The following is a 13,849-nucleotide window of genomic DNA, read 5'->3' on the forward strand; positions in this document are numbered from 1 at the left end:
TCTACAGTACAATGAGATTAGAGATATCAGCAAAGGAACCTTTTCAGGACTAGCAAGACTACAATCATTGTAAGATAATAATGATAATAATGATAATAATCATAGTCATATTAAAAGTACACATAAATTAATACATATACTATACATTAATTTATCATACATGTACATGTACATGTAATTGTAAAAAGTGTGAGAGAGAATCAGATACTCTACTAGAGTGAGTGAGAAACAGAAGGAAAGGATATAAAGACAATAAAGAAGGTATTACAGTACAAGTAGTACAGGATTTCAAAGGAAATTGACTTCCAATGGATTCATATAGTAAGACAATTGACCAATGAACTAGCTTACAGTAGGAAATAAAAGGGAATATTTTAAAGGATCCAATTAAGAAACAGGATGGACCAAAGCATGTGCTGTATAGCCAATTAAAGAAAGAAAGGATGGAAAAAGAGACAAAGATACTGCATTAATAATAGAAACATAGACTAATAGACTAACAGACTTAGTGACAGAAGGAAGAAGAATCTATAAACACTGTGTTCAGGACCATATGTGCTTATTAGCTGATCTATTATTAGGGTAATGTAGCTCCATGAACAAGTATGAGTCAGTAATAGTTTCAGTGTTTATTTCTATATGAAACATGTTTAGGTATATACCCATAAGTATACACAAACACACACTCACTGGCAGCAGTAACAATATCTCAAGAATTGATTTTTAAGGGACACATTAACTACTGGATACTATCCACGTACACACATGTACATGTACACGTGCAGTTACAATAATTAGATAAATTCCCCTCATATTCTTCCTCTCCTCTCTCTTCCCTCCTTCTCTCTCTCTCTCTCCCTCCCTCTCTCTCTCCCCCTCTCTCTCTCTCCCTCTCTCTCTCCCCCTCTCTCTCTCTCCCCCTCCCTCCCCCTCCCTCCCTCTCTCTCAGATATCTCCAGCACAATCATATATCTGACAGCAGTTCATTGTTACATGAACTAAGTCACTGCACATCACTAGAAGTATTGTAAGTATACACAATATAATAATAATAATGATAATTCTGGTTTAACCTGTTTTATTCTCTTTCTCTGTAACCCACCCCACACTGTATTTCAGATATAGTAAATAATAATAATAATAATAATAATACTCTCTCTCTCTCTCTATAGGAGATTAAATAACAATAAAATTTCAAGTTTTGAAACAGCTGCTTCCTTCCCTCCGCTCCAATCACTGTAATTAATACAATAATAATGATGATAATAAAATAATAATAAAACAATTAATAATAATAATAATGATATAATAATAATAATATTTACTACATCATTACATATTGTACTGTCCCTGAAAACAAATAATATAAAACAATGTCCGCTATCCAATAATAACAATACATGTACATGTACATACATGTATACATGTATGTGTACATTATTATACATGTATGTGTATTGTCTGTGCAGCTGCAGTTAGCTGGAAATATGAATGGGGGAATTACCATTGGGATATTAGTGTACATGTAGTTTTATTTTATCATTAAATATTGCAAATTGTCCATGCATGTGCATGGCTACAGAAAATAACAATGATTAAAAATATATATACATGTACAATACATGTAGATGTACATATTATTATTATTATTTTTTTTTCATTTTATAGATACATTGGATCAAACAGTATCAGTGTATTGCCAAGCCCAGTCATTCGTAACTGCAATAAACTGAAATTAATGTAACAGCAACAAGTACATGTACATGTACTAGAGTGTCTTAAATCCTACATTAATTTAATTCAGAAACAATGTACACATGGATATTATGAACATATACACAGTACTGATAAATCAATACAATAAGTATATACATGTACATGTACATGTAAAGGTTGGCTTACAATATTACGCAAGTCCTGACGTTACGTTGATGCAGGAATAGAATCTGGTTCTATTCTAGCAAAAAGTATGCGTCAAAAAGTCAAACTGCCCACGCTTTTGATTAAAAATTGATGGTATGTTGGCCTAACGTCATATTGTGAACCAGCCTATTCAGTAATTTAATAGAGAACCATGGAGTTTCATTACCTACATTAGTACATGCATACACAGTGTATATAAATAAAATATTAATTTCCTTCATTTTAGTGATTTATCCAACAATACCATTAGTGAATTGAGTGATGACTCATTCAATGGATGCACTCAATTGAAGAGAATGTGAGTTTGATTTGAATCCAATTGACTCTTTTGATTACATGTACATGTACTGTATAAACTATATCATATCCTTTCTTTATCACTCATCCTTCCTTCCTTCCTTCCTTCCCTACAGCAAACTCAACGATAATAAGATCAAATTCATCAGAAATGCTTTCAATAATTTAACAGAGCTTCAAACCTTGTGAGTGTACCCAATCATTAACATACTATACTCTCTCTTCTACAGCCCCCCCTCTCTCTCTCCCCCTCTCTCGTAATGTCTTAACTCTCTCACATCACTCACTATTACATTGTATATACATGTACATGTACGTGAACATTATGGCTGGTAATTTGGAGTAGGAACCTTGACAAATCTGCATGATTCTACCATGCCTAGTTGCAATTGACCAATCAGATTGCTTGATTGTAGGTTCATAAATAACTTATTTACCACTGGGAGGTATAATAAGTAATTTCCCGGGCAATAGGAGGTTGATAAGTAATTTCCCAGACAGTCGGAGGTTAATAAGTAGCCCGGGAGGTTAATAAGTTTGACTGGGAGGTTAATAATAAGTTTGACCGGGAAATTACTTATTAACCTCCTGCTTAAAATAGGCATGCTGTTGCTAACTGTTGCTAAGTAAATACTTGTTTATTTTAGTACATGGTAGAAGTTGGTTATACAACTCTGTGTCAGTATCTATGGCCTTATCATACCTCAGGCCTACGGCCCTCGGTATGATAAATGCCATAGATACCTCCCCTCGTTGTATAACCTTTACTTATTTGATATCCATTCATCAATAGAAAGTCCACCAATTTTACCCATTATGTGTATGCTCAATGGCACGTGGACACAAAAAATCCTTTTAAAATAAACCCGCTAATCACCAAAAATGTAGCAATTTACCAAAATTTTATCCATCCAAAAACTACCATCTATATACATTAATCCATTAATCGTCTCTCTCTCTATTACCAGCTGTTACGTACTGTAATTCTGTATATCTGTACTTTTTCGTAGGTTACTCCACAATAATGAGATCAGGGATCCTACGTCAATTTCACGAATATCCTCACTACACCAGCTGTAAGAAAGAGAATACCGTACAATACATTAAGTAATGAGTAAACCAATATGTCTGACTGTCTGTTACGCATGACAAGAGTAATTGTTTACATGTTGTCATGTACACAATTACACCGACACATGTGCAGTTACAGTGTGTACATGTATGTACAGTACATGTACAATTGTACATACATGTACATGTACATGTATCGCATGTCTCAGACATTTTTGATAGATGTACTATTATGTACATGTACCTAGGTATCTCTATGGCAACAGGATATCGCTGGTGACAATGGAGCTATTGATAAAGCAGTTGACAGAATTGAACACACTGTGAGTCTATTAATAATAATAATAATAATGATAATAATGATAATACCGTAATAATGATAATAATAAAAATATAATAATAATACATGTAAGTTATAATAAAGTATACAAGAGTATACATGTACATGTACATATATTTTAAAAGTTTAGTAATTTTGATGGTAAAATTATATTGTAAATTTATAGTGTCCAATTACATGTACTGGTATGTACATGTATCATTAAGAATTGAGCAAAATGACAGATTTTAAATTGACAGCTGCTAATCGCACTGCCAATTCATAAATATTAATTAATTTTACCCCAATGTTTCTAACTGTACAGTAATACATGTACATGTACATGTAAAATATCATTAATGGAATATGTGGCCTAAAATTTTACATGTAAATATATTCATAATTCATAATATACATGTACTTTCATTTTTAGGCAATTGGATCCGTTTCCCTGTTCCTGTTCCCTCCTGCCTCTCGCCAGGTGGGCGGAGTCTCGTAAGGCAGTGGGCATGGCTTGTATTTTAGACGGACGACTAAGAAATGTTGTGGCACTGACGAAACTCTGTCACATTAAAGAGGAGAGAATGCCAAGTGGGCAGAATAAAGTCAGAACCTACATCAGTAACATAAAAATATTTTTAATGCAAAAAATGGAGGATTCTGATTTTGACAAAATTTTGCTATAGACGATGTACTATAGTACAGGAACTTTGGCTCGATTTTTGAGTCACTTTAAATATTTGCAACAAAATTCATTTTCGATCAGAATCAACTCAAACTTTATACACAACATAAGAACATGTATAATGTATCAGGTAAAGTTATAAAAATGTACTTTTTATTTTTGGCAAAATTCGACCCGAGACCCTGTACTATAGTATAGGGACTTTGGCCCAATTTTTGAGTAACTTTAAAAATTCGTAAAAAATCCAATTTTGATCGGAATCAGTTCAAACTTTCTACACAACATAAGAACATGTATATCTATCAGATAAAGTTATAAAAATGGAGAATTCTCTACTTTTTATTTTTGGCAAAATTTGACCCGAGACCCTGTACTATAGTACAGGGACTTTTACCCGATTTTGGAGCAACTTTAAAATTCGTGAAAAATACAATTTTAATTGGAATCAGCTCAAACTTTCTACACAACATAAGAACATGTATATGTATCAGATAAAGTTATAAAAATGGAGAATTGCTTACTTTTATTTTTGTCAAAATTTGGCCCATAACCCTGTACTATAGTACAGGGACTTTGGCCCAATTTTTGAGTAACTTTTAAAATTCGTAAAAAATCCAATTTTGATCAGAATCAGTTCAAACTTTCTACACAACATAAGAACATAAAGTTATAAAAATGGAGAATTCTCTCCTAGCCAATTTTGGCTAAATACCCTATACTATAGCCCATGGTCTTTGGCCAATTTTTGTCTCAAAATTATGATTGCAACTGTAAGTATATTATTATTGTTATTATTATTAATAATATTATTATTATTTATTAGGTTCAATCCAACACCAGCTATTGTAATGCAAATGATGAAAATAACGAGACAATAGTTAATCTTTTCAAGAAAGAAAATAAAAATAAAATAAATAAAGAAAGAGAAGAATTAGAGGAGAGTATCGTTAATAAAGACAAAGATTCATTAATTAGTGAAATTAATTATTTATTAGCAGCTGTTACCGAAATGAAGTTAGAAATACAGTCACTTCGTAAAAGAGTAAGTCAATTAATTTAAAATGTATAACTATATATTTAATTAATTATTTATTTTATTTATTTATATACATGTATTTATTTATTTAATATAATGTGACATTTTGTTTTTCGTTAGGTTCAAACACTCGAAGAACAAGCAAACAAAAACAAATAAACAAACAGAACCATCATCTAATGTAAAATGTTGTTTTTTAGCATGAAAGAAATAATCCGATCATTTTAGAATTTAAAATTTAAAGTGTCAAAATGCCAATTACCATAAATTCTCCAGAAACATCATGAGTCAAACCATCTCTATAATATTCCATTATAAATACGACTGGAACTACTATTGGAGCCTCCTATTCACAGCTACACTTGGTTTGAAATTGAAACTTTAAAAATAAAATTTCATTATCAAAATCCGCCATTTTGTAATTGGGCGTGGTCAGGAATGACCACGTGGAAACACGTGTCTTGCGGGATATAATTTTGCGTGGTAAACCACTAAAAATAAACGGAGCCAAAACAAGGGGAGGACGTTCCCACATTAGGAGAAGAGGAGGAGCCATGAGGGGGACGGAGGGAGGGAGGAAGCTCCTCTTTCCCCGTCCCTCCCATTTCCCTAAGCGGGACCACCTGCCCTTATCTCGAGCGACCCTGACAAATGGCGACGGAAGATCACCAGCTCCAATTTGGTACTTCTTACGACCAGGACGACAGAGAAGTTGAAAGCCTCACTACTCCTCCTCCTCCCGCTGGTATAAGCCCCGGGATTACAGTCATTACTGCCCCGCCAGAAATACAAGAGGTTCTTGTGACGGGGAGAGAGGGAGAGATTGATGCGGGGGAAATGTGTGGCCCCCAATTAAATTTTGGATGTTTTTATTAATTATTATTATATATAATTATTATAAAAATTAGTAGCATTTATAGAATTAAGAGTGAGACAGAGACAATGTGCCAATACTTATGTAAATATAATAATAATAATAAGATATTTATTTTATAATATTCTTTATGTAGACGTCTTTACCAAAGGCCAATCCTTATGCTTATCTTGACGTTGTGAAGGGAAGTCCATCTCCAGGACTTGGGGTAAGGATTGGACGCACTCACTTTTGTGGGAGGGACAAAAGGACATTTTATTGTAGACTTGGCACATGTAAAGTGTGTTTTGTGGCGTCTTTATTTCTGTGGGTTTCGTAATCTAACACAAGTTCTGTTAACCTCATGAAATTCGATCATGTCTGTATCTTGTTGAGTTTGTGAAAATTTTTTACTCTATGGTTAGGAATTTTGTACCTATGCATGTAAAAAGTGATTATATAATTAGAAATTTTAGTCATCTAAATGTATGTAGCAGGCCAAGGTGTGTTCAAAAGGGAATTTTTTATTTTTATATCAATGGGAACTTTATAAATGGAAAGTGTGCCTATTTTTATTCACCAAAAATGAAGTATTTTCTCCTCTTTTATGATAATAATGATAATTGTTCATTTTTGTTTTTGTATGTGTCACTTTCACTTCTCCTTTCCTTCCACCTTCCCTCTCTCTCTCTCCCTCTCTCTCTCTCCCCCACCTCTCTCTCTCCCCTCTCTCTCTCTCTCCTTCTCTCTCCCAAGGATCCATCAGATGAAGATGATTCTGATCACGGTGGTACCAGTTCAGACATATACACACAACACATGAAAGGGCGTGTCTCACCTTCGCCCTATACTGCAAACACTGAGAGAGCAAGACAATTCAATGTAAGACAAATAACGTGCATACCGTATACATGAATATACTACATGTACACATGTATCTTGAATGATAATTATAATATATGTAACATAAGGACATCTTTATAATGAGGATATTTTGTAATGTCCTAATTGGTACTACAAACTTATACAAAAGTACCTCTGAAATGAGGACACCTCTGTATTAAGGACAGGTAGTGTGGGTCCAATGGTGTCCTTAATAAAGAGGCTACACTGTACATGTATTAAGGACAGGTAGTGTGGGCCCAATGGTGTCCTTAATAAAGAGGCTACACTGTACATGCATTAAGGACAGGTAGTGTGGGCCCAATGGTGTCCTTAATAAAGAAGCTACACTGTACATGTATTAAGGACAGGTAGTGTGGGCCCAATGGTGTCCTTAATAAAGAGGCTACCCTGTACATGTATTAAGGACAGGTAGTGTGGGCCCAATGGTGTCCTTAATAAAGAGGCTACACTGTACATGTATTAAGGACGGTAGTGTGGTCCCAATGGTGTCCTTAATAAAGAGGCTACACTGTACATGTATTAAGGACAGGTAGTGTGGTCCCAATGGTATCCTTAATAAAGAGGCTACACTGTACATGTATTAAGGACAGGTAGTGTGGGCCCAATGGTGTCCTTAATAAAGAGGCTACACTGTACATGTACATACATGTATGTATTTGTACAGTTTTATTGTGGGTATGTATTTCTATGGCAACCACCAGTGGTTGTCAGGGTGATTCTGGTGGTGTTTTTCTCTTGGTAATGAGAGAATTTACCATAACATGTCTATGTCTTCCTCCCCCCCTCTCCCCCCTCTCTCTCCCTATCAGACATATGTACGTAGTCTAATAGAAGAAAGACTGGATACCCTAATCCCCATATCCCATCAACCTCGTGATCTCATTCACCAAATAATAATGGACACCAACTCCAGGTTCCCCGAGTTCTCTTCCTCCGTCCGTAAAAGGATAAGGACCTACTTGAAGTCTTACCGTCGCTCTAAACGAGTGAAGGATATGCAAGCAGCTGCAGCTATAGGCCATCAGTACAATAGTAATGCTAGTGCTAGTGGTAATGGTAATACTAATACTCCTTCTCTGTCTAATGGGATGATAACTGCTAAAGTGAATACTACTAAGGTATATCTGCTCTCAGTTTCCCTAATGTACATGTACATGAATCCTCTCCACTCTTCCTTCCCCTGCTACTTTATTATATTAATGATGATTATGATGTACATGTATTTGTGTAGATATTATACTCAATACAAATATGCTAAGTAGTATTACTAAGTGTGGAGAGTGGTCAGGGAAGACAGTATAGTATAATATTGTACAGGTTAATATGATGTGTATTAACAGTACCTAATACCTATATGTGTATGTATGTGCATGTACTTAGTGTATGTTCTATTGTAAAGGTGGGAACAATAATGACTGATAAGATCAGGAACATAGTTTTAACTTTCTTTATCTTTATCTCTCTCCTTCTCCCTCACCTTCCCCCCTCTCTCTCTCTCTCTCTCTCTCCCTCTCTCTCTCCCCCCTCTCCCCCCCAGACTACCACAGGTGCTAAAGAAGACAGTCCATTGATAAACATTGCTTCCATATCTCTACCAGCTGAGGTAGCCATACCACGAGCACTCATCATCCTCTAACCACTTCCTCTTCCTTCCTCTAGCTCCTAAACCACAAGCAAAACTCCTCCTCACCAACTTCTGCCATCATATCAATAAATTCACTGGGCGGAGCCCTACTAGGGGGAGGGGTTGATAAAGACGGGCCTCTCGCCAAGAAACCCAAACTAGCTCCAGTTGCTCCTGTTCCGGTGTCATCGATTGCTCCTCCAGTGACTAAAAGTGTTACTTCGCCAGCTGTTAATAATAGTAATGCTGTGGGCGGGGCTAAGCCTGTCATTCCTGCTGCTAAGGTTCCTACTACCAATGATGATTTGAGTACTAACGAAGTGTCAACTCTGAAACAACTGATTCAAGGTTTTTTATTTAATTATTTAAATTAATTTTTTAATACCATAGACGCCTTTTTTCGAGGGCTATAGATTTTGCGGATTTAATTTTTGCGAATTTATGCCCTCTGCCATCTTGTACCCTATTAATTTGATTTTTGAAAATCTTTAAAAAATCATGAAATTTACAGCCCTTGAAAAATGGTGCCCACGGGGTAATTGATTTAAAATTTTTTTATATCTTGAATTGTAGGGTATCGCGAGTCGGCAGGTTTTTTAAACAGGGCTGCTGACCAGCTGGAGGAAATGTTGCTAAAGGAGCATCCTGATGCAGCTGGACTCTAATACCTGCGACTGTAATATCGGTTTAAGAACCATCTTGTATTTATTAAAATTATTTAATTATTATTATTAAAAAATTAACTTATTATTATTATTAATTAATTTATTATTATTGGTGGCTTATAATTATTATCATACAAGTTTCTCTCCTTTTACTTTTCTCTACTACTTAACAGTACAGGATTATGAAACTGTGATTTTTTTTTCATTTTTTGCCTCTCTTATCTCTTTTACTGCACATTTTACACCATCATACAATTTTACATCACATACATGTATTATACAGTCGCTGTTAAATATCTCAACTGTTGATAATAATACTAATTCCATGTATTATCAATAATAATGGTGTTTTCAGTAGAAAAATAATTTGATTAATTTTAATTGATTTTTAACGAGCCACACCTACGTGCTACAAACACCCACGTGAAGGTGGGGCTCGTTCAAGTTTTTAAAAGCTATAGCTGCTGCAACAAAAGAAGCAAAACACAGCAAGAGATACGAAAATGGGAGAGAAAAGGGGGAAAGAATATTTAATCATGAAAGAGTCGATCAAAACCATTGAATACAAACCCAAGGAAGGTGAGACATAGTAGCTATAAATGGAACAGCAATTAATAAAAGTCTATATATTATTATTATTATTGTTTTAGATAGTGGGACTGGTACAGTTGAGATTAAGCTTTTCCCAAGAACTCGCTCCTTTGGCTATTTTGCCTTAAAAAAGTTAACACAAACTTTTGGTGGTGATGCTGCAGACATAAAAACAGCAATAGTAAGCTATATCATCTTATATATACTGAGTTTGTCATGAATTCTGCTACTTTTAATTTAGAATACTTCTGGTTCGCTTTCAATCAATATCAATTCTGTAGTCCTTCTTTATGAGAGACAAAAAGTTTCCAATCCAATTTTTGCATTTATAAGCATACCTTCAACTTCAAAAGATGCACCGCCAATTTCGAAAAAGGTTGAGGTCATCGATTTTCAAGTTACTCTTTTTGACGTGGAAGAAGATGCTTTAATGCAAATTATTGTTACAGTGTCACAGGAGCTGAATAAGTGCCACCAATTTTAGTAAGCCATAAAAATCAAGTAAAAATTAATGATGATGCTTTAATTTATTTTGTGTAGCTTCAGAAATGTTAATAAGACAGTGAATGCAAGCAGTATGATGCCAGCTCTACCTATACCAGTAGTTAAAGAAGATACAATTGGTCCCGAGATATAACAAATGAATTTTAACTTCTGCTATTATCAATAACAGATTATCTGTACTCCTAATGCTACTGTAGTGTGTTCTGTATCAATACAATGGAGTGTTAGTACTATACAGCTATCATTGGAAGCTAGTCAATAATAGAAAATACTACAGTCTAGAGCTTATTTCAACTATGCATGTACAGCATTATAAAAGCAATGAAACAGAAAACACTCATGATTAAAAAAACACATTATTAGCAAATTTATCATTCATACCATGCAAACATAATAATTATATGTGTCCTTGTAGTTATTGAATACCATTAGCATTACTCAAGTCTGCTAATGGCTCATAATTCTTCCTTCGAGTGCAATTACGTTTCACACATAAAAACACCACAAGAAATATCAGGACAGCAGCAATTGATCCAAACAGTCCAATGCTGCTAATACCAATGAGCTTGACTCCATTCAGCGAGAGAGTGACAGAAGTAAGGCTCACACTTCCTGCACCATGACTAGTGATTAATATGCACTCTCTTGTGTTACGAACTGGGTAACGGCTAAAATTGATATTACAGGGATTACTAGAACTAACAGTACAACTTGAAGATAGGCGACTTGTATTGACTTGTGTTAATTCAACCATTGCATATGCATCCAGTAGTACTTCATATTTATTAGTAAAAGCAGCTATCAAGATCGGCTTATTAGGAATGAGAGTTAGATTGACAGTGCTATTACCAACATCTATACAATCTGAATGAGCAATACTTCCATCATTGCTAGTTGAAGGATAGTTAAATTTATTACGATATCTGTCATATAGATCATAGAGGAACACTTTGATATAGCAATCCGATTGATAAGATGATTTTAAGTTAATTCTGTACGAGATTACTCCAGCTTTTACATTAGAATAGAGGGGTCTGTGATCATCATCAAAATCAGGATAACCAAAAGCAATGGATTCTATAATGTCAATATCCTTTAATGATCGCAATTTCTTTTCAGGGAAAGTGTAGCGCTCATATACAATATCAGATTCAGGAACTAGGAACAGGTCGGCGCTAAAACCAGTAGAGTTGGTTGTAACTTGAACTAGCTTTGTGTCAAAGCTGTCATAGCAAATTGGAGCTCCAGTGTAGCTGTCATTGAAGTATTCAGTACTGACTATTGGAGCTGTATCACTGGTATAGCCTACAAAGAGCCCCACACCAGCTAAACTCAGTATCGTAAAGAACAGAGCAGCTATTAATGCGAGGCAAATGAGGGCTTTATGATGAGAGGCTACAGTAGGCGAATTAAAAAAATTAAATTATAATAACACATTCTTTCTTAGAATATTCTCAATTTGTTATCAAAATTCCTATATTTTACATGCATAAAGGCACTGAAAAAATTGAAAGTTTTGGAGTCAATTAAACAATGGAACATTACAATATTCATGAGCTGTTACTATAAATAGGACACTTTGATAAAGCATTTCCTTTGTATAGCATCATCAGTGTCATGTGATTACTATCACAATGAGACCATGTAGTACATGTACATGTACATATAACATGCATAAAAATGAAAATTTAATTGTCATCATAATACTGTTGCTTACTTTTCTTCTTAACTTGATCATGTTGGCCTTCTATAAAAATACAGTATAATAAATAATTAATGTAGTCATAACAATTAACTTACGTGTGATATTAAAATTGTTACGCTGTACGAAATCAAGAAGTGGTTGTTTAAAATTTTGACATTCCAGCTCGTCAAGATATCCAAGAAATACAGAAACATTGTTAGGAACCATAGCACCACCATCATACAAAGACTCTATGAAAACATGAAGTGGGACCTCACCAATCACTGGCTGATGATTGAAAAATCTTCCAGTAGCCCTTACTCTGAAATCATAATACTTGTCATTGGGTAAGCTGTTTAACACTGATAACAGTGCTAGCATTAGCTCAAATTGAATGATACTTTCATCATTTGTGGGAGGATAACTGAAGTCTCCTAGCAGGTTTTGAGGACACCCAATGGTTTTAAGAGCGGAGTGCATCAGTGTAGAGGCTGGTACTGGCTCATTCCTCTCGGGATATCTTGTTTGAAGAGCTTGAAGGAGTTGCAGATAATATTCTGCTCCGTTGATCGCATCCTTGCTCCTTATTAGCGGTAATAGAGCCGTTTTAAGCAAACTAAACCTCCTCTCTGCTGGATTGCCATTAATCCAAGCCTCAGCCATTTTGTCTAGAGTCACACCTACAATAGACAGTTGTTGAGTGGGCTCAAGAAAGCCTTGCTTGCACCATAGACGTGTTTGCACTGATCAGCTGAGCACATGTACATGTACACAGTGAGACATGCAGCTTTATAGGAAAGTAGATCAGATCAAACTTCATTGTCACATATTCCTGCAATTGAACATTAATCACAATTGGAATAGCAAATTTAGCAAAAAATCACACACAAAAAATTAGCTTAAACATTCATTTCATATTATTAGCCTCTTCTATTATTATCAGCACAATATTCAGCTGTTAACATAAATCACATAGTAGTTTCACTGCAGCTCCCATAAGTAGCAGCTGTAGCAATAGTAATGGGTTCCTTGGGTTTTTGTTGCTGTGGCTGTCTATCATACTCATGTATTCTACCAGGAACATGTTGTTCATCATATTCTTGTGGATTCTCCATACGATCAGCAATCCAATCATCATCATTACCAACTAATGACTGATGGTCTTCTTCTTGATTTCTGTTAGCCACTGGATTTTTTCTTTTATGATAATGATGACATTCTGATATCATTTTGGTTACCCGGTAATTTATATACCCTGGTATAATAAAGTAAAATAATAGAAGATTAACAATTGGTAGTGTAACTATAAACTGCCATGGTAATTCATCAAAAACAGCCCGGGAAACAACTTGGAGAAAGAAGAAACACTGATTGTACATCCAAGTGCCATAGTTATAAACATTATTAAAAATTCAGTAAAATTATGAATATCCCTTTTAAAGGGACGAAAGATGATAACTATTACTGATAGTAAGAAGGAACAGCAAGCTTGAGAAATTGGTACTGAAAATATGTAATATTGCCCATAAATGAATTGACTTGAGATGATTATTCTTGCCAGTAGGTATAGTCCAGCCATGAAACGATAATCATAAGTATTCTCAGTTCCATTCTTATAAGGACCAGTAAACACATCACCCAGTGATATTAGTAGCTGTTTCCTCAAATGTAAACAATCCAATAACTTATGA

The 13,849-nt window shown here is 34.8% G+C and overlaps 3 protein-coding genes across 4 annotated transcripts in view; 2 read left to right on the forward strand and 1 right to left on the reverse strand.

Moving 5' to 3' along the window:
* Nucleotides 1-5,767: 5,767 nt before the first annotated feature.
* On the forward strand, nucleotides 5,768-9,700 carry LOC105312804 (nucleolar protein 4-like). The gene is made up of 7 exons (XM_011405726.2): nucleotides 5,768-6,126; nucleotides 6,342-6,413; nucleotides 6,941-7,066; nucleotides 7,900-8,208; nucleotides 8,628-8,693; nucleotides 8,750-9,062; nucleotides 9,288-9,700. Exons 1-7 carry the CDS (start codon nucleotides 5,983-5,985, stop codon nucleotides 9,377-9,379), a joined length of 1,122 nt encoding a protein of 373 aa, XP_011404028.1. The 5' UTR covers nucleotides 5,768-5,982; the 3' UTR covers nucleotides 9,380-9,700.
* A 120-nt stretch (nucleotides 9,701-9,820) lies between these two features.
* Nucleotides 9,821-10,721, forward strand: LOC109582057 (uncharacterized). The gene is made up of 4 exons (XM_019996625.1): nucleotides 9,821-9,958; nucleotides 10,030-10,151; nucleotides 10,212-10,453; nucleotides 10,511-10,721. The coding sequence occupies exons 1-4, from the start codon at nucleotides 9,883-9,885 to the stop codon at nucleotides 10,605-10,607; spliced, it is 537 nt and encodes a 178-aa protein (XP_019852184.1). The 5' UTR covers nucleotides 9,821-9,882; the 3' UTR covers nucleotides 10,608-10,721.
* A 56-nt stretch (nucleotides 10,722-10,777) lies between these two features.
* LOC109582056 (uncharacterized) overlaps nucleotides 10,778-13,849 on the reverse strand; it is a 12,270-nt gene continuing 9,198 nt past the window's right edge. The window contains exons 1-3 of one of the 2 annotated variants that reach the window (XM_019996623.1): nucleotides 12,275-12,839; nucleotides 12,192-12,221; nucleotides 10,778-11,869 (exon numbers count right to left, since the gene is read on the reverse strand). In XM_019996623.1, the coding sequence (XP_019852182.1) occupies nucleotides 10,890-11,869; nucleotides 12,192-12,221; nucleotides 12,275-12,821 (1,557 nt within the window). In that variant the 5' untranslated portion in view covers nucleotides 12,822-12,839 and the 3' untranslated portion in view covers nucleotides 10,778-10,889. Of the gene's footprint in view, nucleotides 11,870-12,191; nucleotides 12,222-12,274; nucleotides 12,840-13,849 lie in introns of those variants that run through there. The other variant, XM_019996624.1, reaches the window with a different exon arrangement.

This window comes from Amphimedon queenslandica, unplaced genomic scaffold (genome assembly GCF_000090795.2).
Source record: "Amphimedon queenslandica unplaced genomic scaffold, v1.1 AMPQUscaffold_13403, whole genome shotgun sequence".
In the NCBI taxonomy this organism is placed as follows: domain Eukaryota; kingdom Metazoa; phylum Porifera; class Demospongiae; order Haplosclerida; family Niphatidae; genus Amphimedon; species Amphimedon queenslandica.

Bases quoted from the DNA above. Each gene is read 5' to 3' on its own strand.
- LOC105312804 (XM_011405726.2), top strand. From the start codon at position 5,983: ATGGCGACGGAAGATCACCAGCTCCAATTTGGTACTTCTTACGACCAG. The intron at 6,414-6,940 runs GTAAGGATTGGA...CTCTCTCCCAAG, and splicing joins GTCCATCTCCAGGACTTGGG to GATCCATCAGATGAAGATGA. The intron at 7,067-7,899 runs GTAAGACAAATA...TCTCCCTATCAG, and splicing joins AGAGAGCAAGACAATTCAAT to ACATATGTACGTAGTCTAAT.
- LOC109582057 (XM_019996625.1), top strand. From the start codon at position 9,883: ATGGGAGAGAAAAGGGGGAAAGAATATTTAATCATGAAAGAGTCGATC. The intron at 10,152-10,211 runs GTAAGCTATATC...CTTTTAATTTAG, and splicing joins CAGACATAAAAACAGCAATA to AATACTTCTGGTTCGCTTTC. The intron at 10,454-10,510 runs GTAAGCCATAAA...TATTTTGTGTAG, and splicing joins AATAAGTGCCACCAATTTTA to CTTCAGAAATGTTAATAAGA.